The sequence below is a fragment of the Lactuca virosa genome, chromosome 5 (assembly GCF_052849685.1).
Source record: "Lactuca virosa cultivar CGN04683 chromosome 5, Lactuca_virosa_CGN04683_v6, whole genome shotgun sequence".
NCBI classification, from domain to species: Eukaryota; Viridiplantae; Streptophyta; class Magnoliopsida; order Asterales; family Asteraceae; genus Lactuca; species Lactuca virosa.
The window spans coordinates 205,554,179-205,575,910 of NC_136430.1; the positions used below are offsets into that span (position 1 = coordinate 205,554,179).

The 21,732-nt window shown below is 34.0% G+C and overlaps 1 protein-coding gene across 2 annotated transcripts; it reads right to left on the reverse strand.

Moving 5' to 3' along the window:
• Positions 1–17,312: 17,312 nt before the first annotated feature.
• Positions 17,313–21,209, reverse strand: AGT (alanine:glyoxylate aminotransferase). Of its 2 annotated transcripts, none has more exons than XM_079052637.1 (6): positions 21,070–21,209; positions 19,967–20,185; positions 19,570–19,854; positions 18,027–18,393; positions 17,730–17,940; positions 17,313–17,599 (listed from the first exon to the last, which is right to left on the reverse strand). In XM_079052637.1, the coding sequence occupies exons 2-6, from the start codon at positions 20,169–20,171 to the stop codon at positions 17,462–17,464; spliced, it is 1,206 nt and encodes a 401-aa protein (XP_078908763.1). In that variant the 5' UTR covers positions 20,172–20,185; positions 21,070–21,209; the 3' UTR covers positions 17,313–17,461. The 2 variants fall into 2 exon arrangements, with proteins under 2 accessions (XP_078908763.1, XP_078908764.1); XM_079052638.1 differs by having other exon boundaries at positions 19,967–20,182; positions 21,070–21,201.
• Positions 21,210–21,732: the final 523 nt, after the last annotated feature.

Below are 21,732 nucleotides of genomic sequence, written 5' to 3' on the forward strand. Positions count from 1 at the left end.
CAGTTTGAGTTCAGACACACCCGAGAGTGTACCCAAATCCCTCAAACCAATGCTCTGATATCAACTTGTAACGTCCCAAAAAAAATTAGTAAAATTTTCATTTTAAAAGCACTTAAACATTACAAATAAGTTGTTCCAAAACTTTAAACATCAGAGTAAAAAATCATAAATAGAAAATGTGGAAACTCTGGGGATGTTGTACAGTCACGCCGAGCCCTTCCCTTTGGAACAGGAAGTACCTGGAACTATAAACATAAAACCGTAAACACAAAGCTTAGTGATTTCCTCAAAATAACCCATACCATACATATAATAGAGATTGTTATGTGTCAACCATAGTATTTTTTGTTAATAACATGCCATGAGTCATATCATGGTCTTTCCTTTCCATGTCAGGGGCTAAAACCTAGGTCTTACAAACAAGTGATAAGAGCCACCTCCTGGTCTTCCATGCAAGTATCACAAAGACACCTCGCATCCTACATATAACTGTCAGGGTCCAAACCTTGGTCTTGTATACAGATTTTCAGGAGCCATATCCAGGTCTTTCATACAAATTTCCAAAGGTCACCTCCAGGTCTTCCTACATAACATAATCCAGTGGGCCGGCATTGGTGCCTTCGACCCATGAGTACAGTGAAGAGACTCACCTGACTCACAAAGTCGACTATAATCCCAACTCAATGTTGCGCCGACCACAGCTAACAGATCTCATCACCAAATGATGGGTGCTAAACAACTCCTAACAATCCACACAAGGTAAACCCTAAGTCTACCTTCTAAAAAATAGAAATTTGACCAAAAGTCAACCCATTCCAAAAGTCAACGGTCAAAGTCAAAATCAACATCCTAAAACGTCAACCATCAAGCCTCACGTCGTGACCAGCCCTTGGTCACGTTGTAAGAGTCCACTAGGTCTGATTCCAACTTGTCTCGACCCAACTCAGCCATGGAAAAACATTTGAGTTGATCTCACGACGTGAACAACCTTTTTTCACTTCGTCATCACCAATAAGCTCAACAAAAGACAAGGTCTTTCAGTCTCACATTGTGAAACCTCATGTCTCACGTCGTGACTACAGTCTGAAACCAAAATCCAAGGATTTAAGTCCTTAATGTATTAGGGCTTTTACTCTAATTTTTCCAGAACTCAAAGGGGACTCCAAAGGTCCATACAAATGATTACTTGATGGACATGCATGCCACATGCATATCCTTCATCCTTTCTAGGTCAAAAGGAAGAGATTAAGCCAAAAACCTCAAGCATGGGTCCAAAAATCAACCAACTTCTTGATCTGAACAATAATCATACTCCAAGGACCCTTAGAATGCATAAAGTTGCCAACTTTATGTATTCCTTCTGTTCAAACTTGATTGGACATGAAAGAAATGGGACAAAAACTTAGATCTAGCCACCTTAATCAATAAAGTTTGAGTCTTTTCCACTTATAAAGGTCCAGAAACAATATGAGATGATGATGATGATGTCTCCTTGCAAGCTCCACCAAAAGAACAACTTCTTCTCCTTCTCATCTTCTTCAAGCCAAGAAATGCTCCAAAAGGCCAAGAACCAACCAAGGAATTAGGGCTAGGATTTTTCTGATGTAAAGGGGTGTTGGAGGCTGGTAATAAACCCTAAAAATAACTTAGATGGGATTAAATACAAAGGGAGCCCTAAAAGGTCATGGGCTTAGGCTGACGCAATTCTCACACTAGATCTCATCACTATATTTTTTTTCTAATGGAAAATTTCACCTGACACGCTTTGATACTTTCACTTCATTCCCCTTTTTAAATCATGATAGCGTATAAGCTTGAGGGTGATCTTTTGTTCCCAATCCCAACTTATTGACCAAGGTTGCAGAAACTACATTCCCATGGCTACCTCCGTCAATAATTACATTACAAACTTGACCTTCACAAGTGCACCTAGTATGAAAAATGTTATGTCTCAACCATGATTCATCTTCTTGTACCACCACACTAATGCTTCGTCTAACCACCAGTGACTCACCTGAGTCGGCATAAGTGATCTCTTCTTAGTCTGACACATTCTTCTCAGTCTCAAACTCATCAAACACGAGACCGCAGTCATCATCTATCAAGGTAATAATTTGTCGATTTGGGAAATCGTTGGCAAAATGTCCAATGCCTTGACACTTAAAGAATCGTTTACTTGTTGATGCCCCTCCTCTTTTAAAAGAAGGATTCAAAGTTATTGTTAGGCTAGTGTTTTGATTTTGGTTTGAACTTGGTCCTGGCATCTGTCTTATGCTTTGGTTCCAGTAAAACGTGCCGAAGATCGATAGTTATTGTTGCTGAACTTTTTCTTTTTTGCGACTCAACCTTTAAGGCTAATCGGCAGACATCATTATATGACCACTACTGTTGGAGGTGAACAACATCCACGATTTCAAATTTTAGTGCTGCCAAATAACGAGCAATCGTTTCTTCATCTTCCTTGATTACGTCACAATGTATCCTTAAACGGTTAAACTCACTGGTGAATTCTTCAACTAAATTATGGTATTCGATAACAGCTTCTTGTCGATATTGTATCGATAAAAATTTTGCCATCAACTTTATTTTCATCTTATCATAACTAACGATCTTAGATTTTCCTTCCCATGTATGTTGTTTTATTGTATGTTCCCACAAAATAGAATAATTATATAATATAGTAGTTTAAAAGCCCCTTTGTGAATAGTAATTTGTTCCTATTGGACCACTTCTCTATATATATATATATATATATATATATATATATATATATATATATATATATATATATATATATATTACTTTGTTCCTATTGGACCACTTCTATATTTTTTATTATTTTTTTCATCAAAAGTGAAAAGTATTGTTCATCGTGTACACGAGTCGTCTTCTCCTTTACCACCGCTACTTTGATTAGTTTATTCTCCACCGCCTCAAATGTCTCACCTCGCACCTTCCTATATTTCACCTTCACTCTTTGTCTTCTCTCATATGCATCACCGCCTACCACCGCTTCAATTTCCACACGTATCACGTCGATTGTTCCTGTTTTTTCCCGTTTCCTCTTCCAGATCGAGTCTACTCCCTTCTTTTACCCTCTGTTCCGTCCACCGCCAACCATTATTTCATCTTTTCTCTTACTCTGAGTAGTCATCGGGTTGTGGGAAAACGATGGTTGACTGGTGAATAGTAGGGTTTTTTAGGATGGTCGCTTCCGTCCTTTCTGTCGGAGTTCGACCACTACAGGCACCAAAGGATTCACCCCGCTTCCTTTTCTACCGTTTATCAATCTCTTCGAGCTACTATATGGTCTTCTATCACCATTGGATATCTTTGAACAAGTTCTTACATTTTTCAATGGAGGATGACGATAAATAGCAAGTAATCCACCGTAAAGGTGAAACTATTTAATTCTCCATCTATTGGCGGTGCTTCTGCTCCATCTTTATTGCTCCATCTTTATTCTCCAATGAAATGGTTACAGAGCTCTTCACCGACGCCTTTTTTGCCTTAATCGCCAATGATTTTTTTCCGATTTCACCACCATCAATTTTGTTTATTTTTTGCAATCGGAATGAAGTTCCCTATCATCTTCATTGAAATTTACTAAAATGTGTACACGGTATCTAGTGAAAGTGGTGGTTCCTGGTTCCATCGATTCTTCTTAAATTTTTGCAATAGAATAAGGACGGTCTAAGGTTGCCCTCTCCAATTTATGTTTGTTACTCTTGTCGGTGAACCATAGGTATGATACCTCTTTCTATGTCTACACTTTTCTAAACCTCTTCATTTTTTCATTCTAATTCTCAATAACCCGATTATAGTTTCAAGAGAAAACACGATAAGTTTTTTAATACATATCAAAAAATTTAAATTTGTATCAGTATGTATTACTTTGTTGTATAAGCCAATCGTTAATGGAACTATTGATTTTAACGATAACGCTTTTTCTTTTGAAGTTGGGTGCTATGTAAAGTTGTTTGGGTGATAAACCATAGATATGTGTTGTATTCAACCATGACCTTATGATGCACATAATTTGTTTAATAAAATGCTTCAAAGTGAATTCAATACAAAAGAGAAATTAACAAAATTTGAACTTCAATAGGTTTCTTTCCAAATGTTTCATTGCTCCCCGGTTTATTCTGTATAGTTGCAGCAAGAACTCTGTTGACTATTTCTTTCTCAGAGATGCTAGCATTCTGTTTACTAGATTGAGTCAACATAGCATCTTCTTTGTTTGAGAGCACTTTGGTAATATTCATATTTATAAATGATGACAATGGAACACCAAATTGTTCAGGGGTAGATAATATTGGTGAAGCAAAGGCCCTGATTTTGGAAGGAGTTGAGGAGGATAATCCAGGTTTTCCACTAGATTTTGGAGGGATTATTGTTGTAATTCATACACAGTAGCAATTAGAAGTAAATTAAAATATCTTTATACCAAATACTTTTTTTTGTAGATAAATGTTACAATATTCACCTGAAGAAGATTTGCCTTTCATCTTTTTGAAAGGGGGTTCTTTCTTTTCAATAAATGACCCTGTCCATGAATTATTCATGGAAACCAAAGAAAGAAAACGATTTGAGATTCAAAAATATGTAATTTTTTTCCCTCTTTCTTCTTTGCTCTGTATTGTAACTTCACATTTTGTATTTAAGGTTTTCCTTGATCAATGTTTGATTATGGTTGTGAATTGTGGGGAATTTAGTGATCCATTTTCAACTTTTACTTCAATTATTGAAAAAGATATTTTAAATTGATCCAATTTTTAAAATTCTAATGTATTAGTAGGGTCTGATGTGCATGGACAATTATAAGAAAGTTATAAATATCACCCATTAATGAAGCTATACCCAAGTCGAACGATGATTAGTATGTGGCAAATGACAAAACTGCCCATACCCTTTCATCAATACAGGAAATAATAAGTTTGTTGTTGCAATTATTCCAATTGGTAATGTGTCTTTTTTCTTATGTTTTTTTAATTTGATGACAAATAATTTATTTATTTATTATTATGGGCATAGTTAGGTTGTTTAGTGTTCAACCAAAATATTTTGATCTGACTGAATGGGAACTTGCATTGGTCACCAATCTCACCACAAACGACAATTGGTAATTACTAATTCAGGCTTCCTATACAACTTTGTACTTTGAGAAATATATCAATTAGAACAATGTCATCTAAATAAAAAGAGATTCTGAGTTTATTTTTTTGTTATAAATGGGTTTGTGAGTGTTTGTGCCTGCATGTGTGTATGTTAGTGTGTGTGAACGGTATTGGGTGTCTACATGCGTGCATTTTCTGATTGTTGAAAGAATGCAATATTTTCGGTAACCCATGAGAAAAAAACCGAACTATTCGACCGGATTCTTTACTAGTTTTTCTTTAACTTTATTGCCACTACCTTGACCTTTTCTTCATCACATAGGTTCTGAATATCAAATACCCTTTCGTCAGTGTATAACCGATCAATAAACTCATTAGGATGAGACTTACCTTTAAAGTTTGGGATGTCAATTTTCATACCAAGGTTCCGAGAAGAATGGTAATGAACCGGTCTAAAATGATGATCTCGTTGTGGGTGGTTAACTCCCCAGGGGTTTTCATCTTCTTCCTTGTTAGAAATAGGTGATGAACAGATTGTTTAGATTCTCTGAAAGTCGTGATTCACTATCAATTTGAAGTATTTTGATGGTACAGATCGAACACTCAATTGGATGAAATTCAGAGATACGAAATCAGAGAATGTATATCAAATGTTCTTCAATAAATGTACAAGACAATGACCAAAAAAACAGTTATATGATTCCTATCTGAAAACTGTCACTAGACAGTTACAAACTGTCATCAAAACTACCAAACCTGTCATAAAACGAATCCCAGCCAGGGGCTCTGCCCCTTGGACCCCGCTCCCAGGGGCGCTGCCCCCAAACCCCTGTTCGTTTAGGGGCTTCGCCCCTAAATAACAGTGTACTTTGAATCTTGAAAACTTGAACAAGTGTGCACTCCTACATCATCCTAACTTGTTCAATATTCAACAAGATCACTTTTGGTCAACAAATTTAATCCTATTACACTTAAATAATATTGATGATATTAAATCAACAACAAACCTCCCCCATTTAAGCATAATCTTGATTAAACTTAAAGCGAGACATAAAAAAACAAACAACAAACTGATGCATAAATGAAATGTCGTGACGATTGAATTTCACATTAGTATATTACTCAATCCAAATATTCGAATATCAGGGTGTCACTAAGGATTGAACCTTTTTCTATTCAAAGTGAATACATGAAGATAATACACACACCAGTTTACATTCTTATAATTTCTAACTTAACACTATATTTTACTAGCTTGTGTCCCATCCTTCAATAAGCATATCAAAGTCAAGTCCCAACTTCTTGAAGCAGCTAAACTTCATGCTTATATAGGTAGTTCTTTTGTTCTTACACCTGCAAATGCACTTTTTCAAAGAACTATTAAGAAATAAAATTTCAATCTTCAAATATCAAGCTTTCCATATTGGTATTTGAAGAACTATTATAATGTGTTCCAGTCTTCAAATATCAAGCTTTCTACATTGAATTCAACATCTAATATTACATTAGATGGGAATTGGGTGTCTCAATATAAAAGATTTTAAGTGGACTTTAAACCCATCCCTACAGCCGCCTTGTGCACAAGATCTCTTGTTAACCCTTTGGTTAGATGATCGGCCAAATTCAACTGAGTTCTTACAAACTCCACAGATATCACACCAGTAATGATGAGCTCACGAATCATGATATGTCTAACACCTAAATGTCTAGACTTCCCATTGTACACTTGACTATAAGCCTTAGCCAAGGTTGCAGCACTATCACATCTGATAGAAATGGTAGATATTAGTTTGGGCCATAATGGAATTTCATAAATCAAATTCCTTAGCCACTCAGCTTCTTTACCAGCAGCAGACAATGCAACAAACTTAGATTCCATGGTTGAGTTAGTAATACAAGTATGTTTCTTGGATGCCCAAGAAATCGCACCGCCTCCAAGAAGAAACACCCAACCACTAGTAGAGGAGTGATCCTCTAAGTTGTTAATCCAGTTGGCATCTGAATAACCTTCCAAAACATAAGGATATCCACTATAAGTTAAACCATAATTCATGGTCCCTTTCAAATACTTGAATACTTTACTCACAACTTGCCAATGATGTGTACTAGGATTACTAGTATATCTACTAAACCTTCCCACAACATATGTTATATCAGGCCTAGTATTAATCATGGCATACATTAGACAACCAATAGCCCTTGAGTATTCAAGTTGAGACACTAGAGATCCTTTATTAGGTAGAAGCTTAAGACTAGAATCTATAGGAGTGCTAACAGGAGAACAATTCTCAAAGTTAAACTTTTTCAATATCTTCTCAATGTAATGAGATTGAGAAATTGAAATTCATTTGTTTCATTATTTAATTCTTATACCAAGAATTACCTTAGCCTCCCCCAGGTCTTTCATTTCAAAACTTGATGATAAGAATTTCTTGGTTTTATCAACTTGTTCTAAATCAGTACAAAAAATCAACATATCATCCACATATAAACAAATCATGACTTCTTTACCAGAAGTATCAAATTTGCTATATACACACTTGTCATCTTGGTTTAATGCAAAACCATTAGACAAGAAAGCATCATCAAACTTTTGATGCCATTGTTTTGGTACTTGTTTCAAACCATATAATGATTTCTTCAACTTGCACACTTTGTATTCATTTCCAGGCATCACAAACCGTTCGAGTTGTTTCATATATATTTCCTCATCCAAGTCGCCATTCAAGAATGCAGTTTTCACATCCATTTGGTGAATCACAAGATTATGTATAGCTGAAAGAGTTAATAATAATCTAATAGTAGAAATTTTGGCAATAGGAGCATAAGTATCAAAGAAATTAATGCCTTCCTTTTATCTAAAGCCTTGGATAACCAATCTAGCTTTATACTTATCAATTGTGCCATCCACCTTCATTTTTATTTTGAGGGTCCATTTACATCCTAATGCCTTGCAACCAATAGGTAAATCAGACAATACCCAAGTATTGTTATGCATGATAGAATCAATCTCATCCTGAATTGCCTCTTTCTAGAAATGAACATTTCTAGAAGCCATAGCTTCGCTAAAAGTCTTTGGATCCTCCTTAATATTAAAACAATATTGATGTTGAGACTGTTGGATTAGATGTCTAAGCCCATAACTATTATTGGTATGTACTCGACCCGAGTGTAGCATGGTCCATTTGGGTTGCATATCATCGGGACAATTTGTTAGGATGGACTTTTGAGAGAAGGTAATTTATGGTTTATTAATATATTATAAGTTATAATATATTAATATGAAATCATATGTTTTAATTAGTATTGATCAAGAATTAATTTGGAATTAATTTAGTGATCAAAAAGAGACTAATTAAATCTATGGGGACTAATTATGATAATTAGTTATATTTATATGTGTTGGGCTTATGATCCATGTTGGACCAAGTTTATGTATGGATACATAAAGAGTTGGGCCACATGAACCATGGATCATAAAACTCATGGGTATGGATTTGGGTTATACCCATGACCCTTGGAATCCACACATATAAATACATGCTCTTAGCCTAAAAAACGCCACTTGAGTCATTCTTGGAGTTCATGGGTGTTTTTGGGTGCATGGAATTCTCTCTCAAGTTCTACCTTTGTTCATGATGTGTTGTGACTTCATTTGAGGCTTCCACACTATTGGGGCTAAGCTCTTTAAGGCCAAATACACCAAGACTTCAAGCTCCATCAAAAGGTATGTTATCCTAACTAGTATCTTATATGGTTTATGTCAAATGTATGCTAGTTATAGGTTTAATGTCTTGGAAACCATTTGCATGTATAATTAGTGAAAACATAGATCCAAGGTATTTAGGGTTGTATGTGCACCATAGGATGTTGTATTATACCAAAAACCCAACAGTGGTATCAGATCCATGGGTTGTTTTCTATTATATTGATGCAAATATTTTATTTTCAAGTTGAAAAAAAAAAGGAAAAAAAAACATGACGTTTGTCAAATTTTAAGATAATTACTTGTTTTGTGAAAAACGAATTATTTGTAAAATTTGAATCATTTGTTATATGAGTTAAATTAGGTCAAATTTAGTAAAAGATAAAATGATATGATTATTTTATTAGTTTTAAAAGTTTGATCTAAATGTTTTAAGGAGTTACAAATTTTGTCATAAAATTTTGGAGCTCAAAAGTTTTTTTTTAAAGTTGTGATCTTAAGGGTTTTTGAAACTTCCATAAGTTACGGATATGAAAGTTTTTTTTTAAAAAAAATTTGATTCAAAGTTTTTATGGAGTTACAAAATTTGGTGTTAATGTTTTAAAGAATTTCATAACTTGTTCTTAAGTTATGGAACATGGAAAGTTTCATCATAAAACACCATTAATTCCATAAGTTATGGAATCCAAAGGTTTTCAAGAATTACAAAACTTGCCCTCAAGTTTTGGAATTTGAGAAAAGTTTTTTATGAAAAAAAGAATTGAATTCTAAAACTCTTGGGTTCATAACTTAAACAATTAATTAAATGGTTTTAATTTTGAGTTTAATAATTGGAATTATGATGTTTTGTTGAATAGTTCAAATTAACTCTTATGGACTTTATTAATAGTTAATTAAAGCGTTTAATTAAAAGAGTATTATTAAATCCATAAATATATGGTTTGAGTTTAATTAAATTAAAAGTCTAGTTTAATTAATAGATTAAACCATCAAGTATTTTAAATGTCTAAAATACACCCTTATACTATTAATATATTATATGTATAAGAGCAAGTCGTCTTACCATTAGTAGGCCTCATTCACGAAGCCGGTCTATAAGGGGGTATAAGGTTGTTGTCTATAAAATGGCAGCTTAATGGGTGTCCACTCTCACTCACCGCTTCCTTGACCGGTGGAGGATCGTTAGCCGAACAGGTAGGACAAGGACTATAATTCTCCCTTCATTATAAGTATAATGATAAATACTAAGTAACTAAACACTTATAAATTCCCAATCTTAGTTACTTAGGAAAATGTGAATAAGGTGCTAATCCATGAAATTACACTTTGCACTTTGTTTAAGTTGTTAGTGGAGCGTGTGTGGTTAACCGGCATACTAACCTGGACTTAACAAGGTAGGCAAAGGGTAACTTAATGTTTATCATAGTATCGTTGGAGCGTGTGTGGTTAACCGGCACATCGATTGAGGGGTAAATATTAAGGGTACCAAGTATATTTGCATGGTTACTTCACACCTTGTTTTGTGATCCTCGGCATCCCAGTCACAAAACCTGAAGGGCACACTCGAGATTGAAACATGCCATTGAAAAGTTCAATGAATCTCAAAAGAATCTAGGAGTTTCAAAACCAATTAAAACCTAATAATACATTTCGTTTATCTTGGTGGAAATTGGTGAATCGTCATTCACCTACCTTCAAATATTTTATAGCTTGGATTACGGCATCCCTCTTCCAAGTTATAAAATAGTTTGTTGGGTCCTAGCCTTAATATATCATATTGGGTGTTATATTAAGGACTTAAATCAACTTTACGTGAATTTCTCCCATTGTTGATGTCTGGTTTAGACAACAATGATCTTCGCAAACCAAGCTTTCCTAATGAATATGACTTCCTGAGTTTGGCTCATGCAATCTCTTCCTCCACCTCCTCCAATTATTCTCCCTAACCCACAAGTTCAAGGTCACTCAAGCCCTAATGGCAAGCAATGTCTATGTGTGATCACATCTTAGAGATGAAGTCACATATTGACAAGCCGGGAGAGTTGGGTGTCAAAGTCTTGAGAAAGTTGGATGTTCAATCACTTTCTAAGTCACATAGTGAGTTCCTTTGGGACTACTATGAAACAGACTATGACATGAACCTTAATGATCATATCTATTTGCTTGGTGCTGCTGAATCAGCAATGATTTGGAACGATAGTAAAGCAAATTTGATTAGAAGATCAACTTCCCAAAAACTTTATGGACAGTGACAATGGTGACACTGGAAATCCAGAAAAAGCATTCTCTTCCCAATGGAAAGGGATTGGCCATAGTCAACCTGGTTGACCAAATGGTAAAGAGAAAGGCTAAGTCTGAGATAGTCCCATTACCAAAGGGTCCATATGTTTATTTTGCCAAAGGAAGGGGCGTTGATTGCAAAGCTGCCAAATTTACCTAAGGATGTTAAAGTCAATAAGTTTGACTCTACATCAGGTAGAGCCCATTATCTAACTCTGTTAAGTTCTATTCTGAGATCCTCATTACATGATGTGACTGGGTCACATGTTGATGTTTTAAGAATCAAAGAATATAGAGAAATCTTAAAGGAAGTATATGCTGATTCTGATCGCGAAGGTGGATTTCGATCGCATCAGAATTTTGAGCAGTTGCTTAAGAAGTTATGATATATTGCTAAGGAATAGATAACAACAATTTTCCATGTGGATTGTAAGGATAAGTTTTTCCGCAAAGTTTTAAAATAAAAGAAAATTGTTTAATTTTATTTATTTGAAGTATCCTTACAATGGCATTTGTGGAAAATTGTTGCTTATATGATTCCACTGACAGCAATATTGGAAAATGGATTTGATTCTTTCATTTGTGGTAGTGTCTAAATTTACCAAATCAGGAAAGTTCCTCATCGCCCAAGTTTCAATTGGACCGAAACTTGGAATCATGCAAGTTGAATAGTATGATGAATGAGAACTTTCAAGCATTGGAAAATCAAGACTAATTACTTGTTCACATGGATGTGTGAGTCAAGTGAAGGACTAAAGGGATCGAGTACACATTCTTGTGCACTGGTCATGTCCACCACAAAGCTCGTTAAGACTATTTGATTTACTAAAGTTTAGTAAATATGGTTATACTTACAAGTTTAAGTATAATTCTGAAACATTGGAAAAGTCTCAATGTATGGCAGAACGAATGGGAAGAATCAAATTAGGCAGAAAGATAAAAGTTTCTCAAATCTGAAAAGATGGGAGAGTACTTTAGTATCATGTTTGTGATCATCTTAATGATTTAGAAATCATATCACAATTAGTCCTCTAAAGGTCATCTTAGTGCATTCTTATGACTAAGAAGAGGAGTCATGAATTGTTGAAATGGTTAGATCAGGAAGATGAGTCATACTTCGTTCCAAAACAATTCTTAGAGTCATACTCCAAGATTGTAATTTGAGTGATACATCTTAAAGAAGGATTATTAACACTTGTCAAATGTAAGAGTAAAAGTTTCCTACTCTTGTACATTTGAAATTGGTAAGTTGTGATGTTTTGGATAAAACAAAGACCAACTAAGGCCAATTGTGTGAAGTGTTTGTCTTGATAAAGAATTCGCACTATTCCTTGAATATTTGACAAGAGAGTCTTATATGTCAAGAGGACAGTGGGAGTCTTAAAGATCCTAAAAAGAATTTCAAGAACTAATCAAGAATAAAACCTGAGGTTCTTCACTAGCACACGACTTGAGGTTTATAACCTATCGTGTTGACATATTCTGTGCCCATTCCAGTTAAAGTTGGCTTTGCATAGGAGTTCTGAAAGTTCTCAATTGGTTGCATAACAACTTGGAAGCAATGGCAGGCCCTGTACTGCCAGGTGGCAAGAAGTTAAGATTGCATAAGTTCAGTCCATATGAGTTTGGATTTGTCATTATCCTTGTCTTGTGACTATGGTTTTGACGATTCACATGGATAAGAACACATACACCATAAAATCTAAGGGTCATAAGGTTTCTCTCCGATTCATGAAAATGATGGTGAGGAAACACTTCCACCAAGTAGATTTGAAGCAGATGGCAAAAGGTCTAAACAATTGAGACTATGATTACGACATCCCTTTTCATAGTTCTGAAATTGTTTAGACACACATGCATGCTATCTAAGGAAAGGTGTATGATTTTGATAAAGTTTTATCAAAGCATCTCGTATCAGAAATCTGAACTTTGGTAAGAAAGTCAATAAAGTATTGATTTCTAGAAGTCCAGCTGATTTCTGAGTACATGTCAAAGCTAGTGGGAGCATAAGTGTTATGCTAATAATCATCATGTTAGTGGGAGCATGATAATTATTGTTAGTGTTGCAAGTTAGCAATGTTAATTATAGAAAACAAAAGTTTCAATTTGTGAGGCTGCAGGGATTGAAAAAGTTGTTTTGCTATAATTAAGGGAGAGGATATACTTCATTTCAGTTCTAAAGGCTTAGATTGAGACCTTAATCATCTTTAGTCAAGAATATATATATGAATTTCATGTTGGATTGGTTCAACTTAAGGAAATTCTATATATTGTGTTCTCAAAATTCGATTATGATTACGGCATCCCTCTTCATAGTCAAATTTTGAAAACATGGCAAATAAAAATATTGTAGCAAAAGACTGGTCTAGAATCATGTCTTTATGTGAGACATCATATACTTCATATCAGTTCTAAAGGCTTAGATTGAGACATTAATCATCTTTAGTAAAGAATATATATATAAATTTCATGTTGGATTGGTTCAACTTAAGGAAATTCTATATATTGCGTTCTCAAAATTCGATTATGATTACGGCATCCCTCTTCATAGTCAAATTTTGAAAACATGGCAAATAAAAATATTGTAGCAAAAGACTGGTCTAGAATCATGTCTTTATGTGAGACATCATGAATCGTGTACCATTTGCTTTGGGTACAGGATCGATTGCATGTGCTATAATATTTGTCATTTCTAAATTTTTCCAAATGCCCAGAGGCATTAAGAAGGGAAAAGGTCTAGAATTGGATATGACTAAAATGATTAAGCAATTGTCGAGGACAATCTGAGGTTTACCAAAGATTGGTTGCTCAGGTACAGTTGGAAGTATAGTGCTAATTTTGGAAGGACCATATTGACATATTCTGAAAAGAGGCATCTCTTATTCAGAAGTGATAGTCAAAATGAGAATCTGGAGTTGTCTCCATAGGTGGAAGTTATCTGTGTAAGATTAGAAAACTTAATGCAAGAAGCATGTTCAAAGCAATGTACTTTGAATATGAGACTTAGTTTCCATGGAGTTGATCTCCATTGAAATACCTTATAATGATTGTTGACAAGTCTTTGTGACTTTGTACATATTCATTACAAGAGGGTCAGTGCATATAAGTTTAAAATCTAAACAGATTTCGATAAATGATAGGAATTTGAAATTCTCATATTTTTCGATAAGAATTTGGGAGTGTGAAATTAGAATCATTGAAATTATGTTCATTTGGTTTATTTCACAAAGTAAGGATCATAGACAAACATAGAGTGCATACTTGGTGTATGGCAAAGCTATTGTTTTGAAAAACATAGTGTACATGCTTGGAGCATGGGACAACTAGTGTTTTTAATTCAAGTATAAAGTTGATAAAACCGAAACAATGAATAATGAGTAATCAGTATGGTGATAAATAAAAAGTGTTTTATTTATATTCATAGGTTTTGATACCATATTGGATTCAATTATTCTTGTGTTTCATTTTGCATGTTTTGACTTCCAGAATAAACTAGGGCATTCTTCCCGAATGACTAAGTTATTCAAACCATCCACAGTCGGTCATATGTTGGAAGTAGATATGAATCAAGACTGTCATGGATTGGTTTGTAGAGGTCTAAGATGTTGGACAAAGTGGTGCTACAACACTCATGAGTGCTCATAAGTTCTGAGTATTGGATTGAACCCACACTCATTGGAATCACTTCATGGATTTTATCACGAGTGATCATGAGACGATAATATCCTATATTCTTCAAACCTAGAGATATGAGTTGTTACTATGAGTTGGTTATACATTGATTGCACGAAAACGCATTGGTAACTCGATGTTATAAAACGTGCCTTTGTGTATGATTCAACAAGTAGTAGAACAAGCCATATGAGTCGAAGTTTATCCATTCCTTTTACCTTCGGGATAAAAGCGATATCTGTGGGCCCCTCGATGATTTAATGATGACACTTGTGAGTGCTTGGCCAAGCCAGGACTGATTTGATTTGTTCAATCAGTCACTCGTCATAAATCGGAAATCGGGAAACAACAAATGGACAGAGAGAATGATTATAATCCATGTCTCGGTCCATATGATATCTAGAATGGAGGAATATATGATCCCTTATCTAATTGACGCGTCATTGATTTGTTCAGAGTTCGACATCGGCTTTAAGAGCTATGATTGCTAGTCGGGTTATGAAGTCGTACTTGCAATAATAGTTTTAGACTTATCCAAGTGGGAGACTGTTGGATTAGATGTCTAAGCCCATAACTATTATTGGTATGTACTCGACCCGAGTGTAGCATGGTCCATTTGGGTTGCATATCATCGGGACAATTTGTTAGGATGGACTTTTGAGAGAAGGTAATTTATGGTTTATTAATATATTATAAGTTATAATATATTAATATGAAATCATATGTTTTAATTAGTATTGATCAAGAATTAATTTGGAATTAATTTAGTGATCAAAAAGAGACTAATTAAATCTATGGGGACTAATTATGATAATTAGTTATATTTATATGTGTTGGGCTTATGATCCATGTTGGACCAAGTTTATGTATGGATACATAAAGAGTTGGGCCACATGAACCATGGATCATAAAACCCATGGGTATGGATTTGGGTTATACCCATGACCCTTGGAATCCACACATATAAATACATGCTCTTAGCCTAAAAAACGCCACTTGAGTCATTCTTGGAGTTCATGGGTGTTTTTGGGTGCATGGAATTCTCTCTCAAGTTCTACCTTTGTTCATGATGTGTTGTGACTTCATTTGAGGCTTCCACACTATTGGGGCTAAGCTCTTTAAGGCCAAATACACCAAGACTTCAAGCTCCATCAAAAGGTATGTTATCCTAACTAGTATCTTATATGGTTTATGTCAAATGTATGCTAGTTATAAGTTTAATGCCTTGGAAACCATTTCATGTATAATTAGTGAAAACATAGATCCAATGTATTTAGGGTTGTATGTGCACCATAGGATGTTGTATTATACCAAAAACCCAACAGAGACACAGTCTCATCCCTTGTTCCTTCAACTAAATATAGTTGAAAATCATATCCAAAAGATTTAGCTTTTCTAGCTCTAGTACTCTTTCTAAGTTCAGGCACAGAACTTGTACCACCAGAATCATCTTCAACTTGAGTTGTGTTCTTGCTGAAAAATTTTTGAATCATGTCCCTTGGTCGAGGTATAGATGTAAATCTTTCTTCATCAAAGATAGCATCTCTCGACTCTATAACAGTGTATCTTTTTGGATTATGCTTTGATTTGAAGTATTTGTTTCCTAATTTTCAGCATTTTCAGCTAGGGTTTCACTAAGTAGAAAGGGAGCCGACCTCTCAGGGGTAGAAGATTTAGAACCTTATTTTCATTTTTGGAGATCCTCTTGAGTCTCGAATTTCAGGCTTTCTTTTGATTAATTGCAAGCATTAAGCTACGTTTGATTATCTCCTTAGAAGTGTTCTTATCAATAATCCATGAGAGTATTTAAGCAAAAATCACTACCATATTGTGTTTTACAGTAAAACTTAGATTGAGGTGTACTTTGGATGATGTAGTGTTGAAATCGATGTATGGTATAGGAATTTAAGTAGCTTCCATCTAATAGACACATGCAAGAATCAACATCCAACTACTTAAGTGCAAAGAGTGCTAGCTGAATGGATTGCTAAAACTTAAAATATGAAATATCAATGTCTCCCAACCCCCTTAAAGTGAGGAAAGACTCCACTTAAATAGGTTGGCACTAGGATTCTTGAGGGGATTTGGTTGTAATGCATGGACCATGTTAGGTTTAGCCTTTGGAGTATGTGGGTTGTGTCGTTTCAGCCAAGACCCAGTTAATCATGAGATTCACACATGAGATTCACAAACACTTTCAGTCCAAATAGTGTTTCCTCACAAGTACAACACTTGTAAAGTGTCATGTTGTTCTTAATTATGATCAGTCCAATCTAATCGTTTACTAATCGCCCTAATTTTGCAAACCAATAGATTTAGATTGATAATAGCAAAGAGCTTTTCTAATTAAGCCCGTCCATTTTATGAATACGCTCTCACTTCTATAGTGGGTTAATTGTCAAAACCTCTTGTACTAACAAGTAACAAGCTCACATTTAATATTGTGTGGGTGATGGTGGTTGATATAGATTTAAACTTGGTCATACATGATTTTTCAACTCAAAGGCATATTCATGGATGTAATGAGAAAACAAGAATTTACAGATGAAGATGATAATTGAAGTAAAGTAGGATATTTAAGTGTTCTTTACAGAGGTATTAATTTGAAGCAAATTAACATGGAAGAAGAAGAGTAGCATGCAGTAGTTACATACATAAACACGATTGATAGTGACACTGACAGAATTCAAATCCTTGATGGAATCATAGGAATGTTGTTTTGTAGATATGCACAAGCAGCAGCCACTCCACTCCCCAGCTTCACCGGGTATCCCACATCCTTGAGCACCATCTCCACCCCCGCAAGACACCCCAGCAGTTGCAACTACACACACACACATGTATTTTTAATTGTTAATTTTGTAAGATCGATAGACATATTAATATATATATATATATATATATATATATATATATATATATATATATATATATATATATATATATATGCTTACGTCATTAACATGGCCAAGATGTCCTATTCTGAAGACTTTTCCGGCTACTTTGTTAAGGCCGAGACCCAAGCTTAAGTTGTATCTTTTCCATCCCCTTCTAACAATTTCAGAGCTATCAATATATGGAGGAACAACCACAGCTGTGACTGTGTCACTGAACCATTCCTCCTTTTGGGTGCAGTTTTTCAACCCCCATGCTTCAACAGCCAGCCTTGATTATACATACATATTTTTATTTATTAGTATAAAGTAACTAGAAATGTAAGTTTGTTGATATTAAAGTAAATAATTTATGACCTTGTGGCAGTGCCAAGACGATTGTGCCTTGCAATAACATTATCCAAACCTTCTTCAAAGATGAGATCAAGGGCAGCTTTTAGGCCATAGAGAAGCTGAATGGAAGGAGTGTAGGGCCAATAAGTCCCCATTTTGTAGAATTTCAAGTAATCTTTCCAGTCAAAGAAAACTCGAAGTGATTTTGCAGTTTGAGAGGCCTCGATGGCTTTAGGGCTGGCACACACGATTCCCATACCCGTAGGAAGGGAAAGTGCTTTCTGAGAGCCGGTTAAAGCCACATCTACACCCCATTCATCCATGCGGAAATCCAAAGCGCATATTGATGACACGCCATCAACTAGAAACAACGCCGGGTGCTGGTAGTGATCTAACATATATATTACCAAAATTACAAAACTTATTAATTACTTACCCAACAAAATACGAATACCTTCCAAAATTTTAGATATATTAATACACAAAAATAAAGAAAAGGACAATGTATTTTAACCATTTATCGATTAATCAATTACTCCTATTTATTTTCTGTGGTCATCATTTAATTATCATACACTTATTCCATGTTAGACCATTTTTATTTTTATACTGGTAATGTATACAAAAAATCACATCCTACTTACCATTTATCGATTGCATCAGTTGACTGTTTTCTGAAGTGTGATTAAATCATTATATATTTTTTTGAGAAATTAAATATCCTCCTACTTTTTGTTCCTACATATCCTCCTACCCAATAAAATGGTGACATGTGTAACATTTAATGCTCATTTAATGAAATTTAATGATATTTTAGGATAGTAATATGACACATGTCATCAATTAAATGGGTAGGAGGATTGGTATGAACAAAAGGTAGGAGGATATTTAATTTCTCTTTATTTTTGGCTATTCTAAATTATTATTTTTCCTGGTTACCAAATTTTGGTATCAGTATACAAAATCATTACCTACTTTCATAATTTTATGATTAAGAAGTTAACTATTTTATATGTAGTAAATAAAACATTATGTTTTACTATTCAAAATTAAAAAACATTATTATTATTGATTGTTATAAATTGTAATTTATTATAAAAATAAATTTTTTAAACAGCCAGCCAAATTTATTGAAAAACAACTACCAATGAGCTAGTAAAAGTTACAAAGTACATGAACCACTTGTTTCTAGAGACATGAAAATAACTATTATTATTATTTCATCCTAATGACAATAATAAAAACAATGATTTCTTTTAGACAGTAAAAAAGTATAATCGTTTATTTACTATAGAAAATAGTTAAATATAGTTAAATGATTAAATCGATAAAGTTGTTAAACAGGAACTGACAAATTAAAGTAAATTATATTTTCCTGGATTTTACCATACTAATGTTAGAGCTTCACCAATTGTAGCTTACAACAAAAGATAGAAAATAAGGGAACATCTCTTTTACTTAACTTACCATATTAAGTTGCTTAAAACAAACTAATTAAGAAGGCGAGTTTAGATGGATGTAATAATATGAATGAATATGATGTGATAAAAAAGCAAAATGATTTTACCAAGTATTTTCCTTACGGAAGCCAAGTTGTTTGTAACTCCTGTGGCAGTCTCATTGTGAACAATGCAGACAGCCTTGATAGTATGCGCAGTATCTGCAGCCAGTTTTGATGCTAACACTTCCAAGTTGGCACCCGCACCCCATTCACTTTCCACCACATCAACATTGAACCCAAGTCGTTGTTGTTGATCCACCCAAAGCAAACTGAATTGTCCAATCACAAATGACACAATTCGGTCTCCAGGAGACAAGGTGTTTGTAAGTGCACTTTCCCATGCTCCAGTACCTAACCCAAAATATGTTGCAATAAGTAAGTATATATATCACTATATTGCTATGATAAAACGATCGATTAAAATATGTTCATATTTAACCCTAGAGAAAATAATATAATATACCTGTAGTTGGGATGAGAAAAGGGGTCCCCGAAGTGGTCTTGAAAATCTTCTTCACGTCTTCAAGTAAAATTTTAGTCAAAGCGGGAACTGCTGGAGATCGATAGTCTTCATTGTTTCGGTTCATTGCACGAAGTACTTGATCCGGGATGTTGACGGGTCCCGGAACAAACAAATGATTCCTTCCAGGTGCATAAGTATAGTCCATCTTTGCCCTACCTTCTGCCAATTCAAAAAAGAATTTAAAAAAAAAAAAAAAAAGCAAGAAATAACAACATACTTTCATTTATTTGTACATTATAGTGTTATACTTTCATTTCATTCTATCACATCATTGTACTTTCAAGTTTTTTATAGGATTGTATTTTCGATTTCTCTGTCATATTTTAAAAAATTTACCCGATTATAGCAGTGAAATTTGCTTTGTATTTTGGATGACATCGCCATAGTTATAGATATTTCAAAATGAAATGTTAAAAGTAGGTTGTTATATAAACAAATCAACGAAAATTTGTTGTTATTGATTGCATTTAACCCAAAAATAAACTACATAAGATAAGCACAAAAGGTCAAAAACACAATAATTGACTAATTATTTTTAACATAAAAGGTTGAAATCAGTGTTATAATAAGTATAAGTTAAGTTAGACGATCAAATGACCTTCTAGCACTTAATTGTCTTAGTGGGGATTTACAAGTGGTTCAGTTTACCATATAAAATATAATTATTTCATTTTCTGATGAGTTTGTATTCTTTACGTAATCAACAATAACTGAAAACTAGAGATTAAATCTTCATCAGAATTGATGATTCGAAGTCTACGTTATTCTTTAGATTCATTTTCTAAACACGAACAACCATAGTGTTCAAGGTAGAACGAGATCTCTGTTTAGCACTCGATTATTCCTCTTTTTTACAGCAATCTAAAGCAAAATCAACCTCAAATTGCGCAAAAGTTATAAAGAAAAAGAAAACGACAGCTCGTGAAAGTAACCGGATTGGTAAGAAATCAAACATAATCCGGAAAACTGATGAGCTTGAATAAACGAAATCTCCATTCACAGTGTAAAATTTTTCAAAGTGCATATGAAATGAAAGTAATTACCTGATTGCGTAGGATCTCTGTGAAGGAGGAGGAAGGAAAAGACACGGATGAAAAAGCCAAAAAGGAAGGGAATCGGAATTTATAAGAGGGCGGGAGATGATGTGGGTCCCATCAGCAGATAAGAACTCAAGAGAGCCTCAATTTTGAATCCTACGGCTAATACTATATGTATGTATCTCCCGTTGCCACCTAATCATCCTCATCTTCATTTATAAATTACAATCCAATAGCCAACAGTAAACTTATAACTAATAGTTACTAGAAATGTATTTCACTCACATTATGAGTTTTATTTTATCATCTTTTTCTTTAGTAAAAAAAAAAAAACTTATTTTTGTCATGTTTACTATATAGGAACGAAATAAAGTATTTGATGATTTGTGAATCCATAGAATAAATATAATGAAATTATATATTATAGTTATAAATTTATTTAGTTGAAATTTTTTTTTCAGACATCACTGAAAATGTAATTTATTATAATTTTATTTTAAAAAGGTATTATTATTATTATATTTTTAATTTATGTTTTTCCAATGGTAAATAAGGTTTGTTTGGTTATTGTTTAATTACATAAAATATGTGTCGATTAAAAATGTGTTTATATATAACTTATTATTAATGGTGTATCTTAATTTTATCAAAGTTTATTTTACTGAAGTG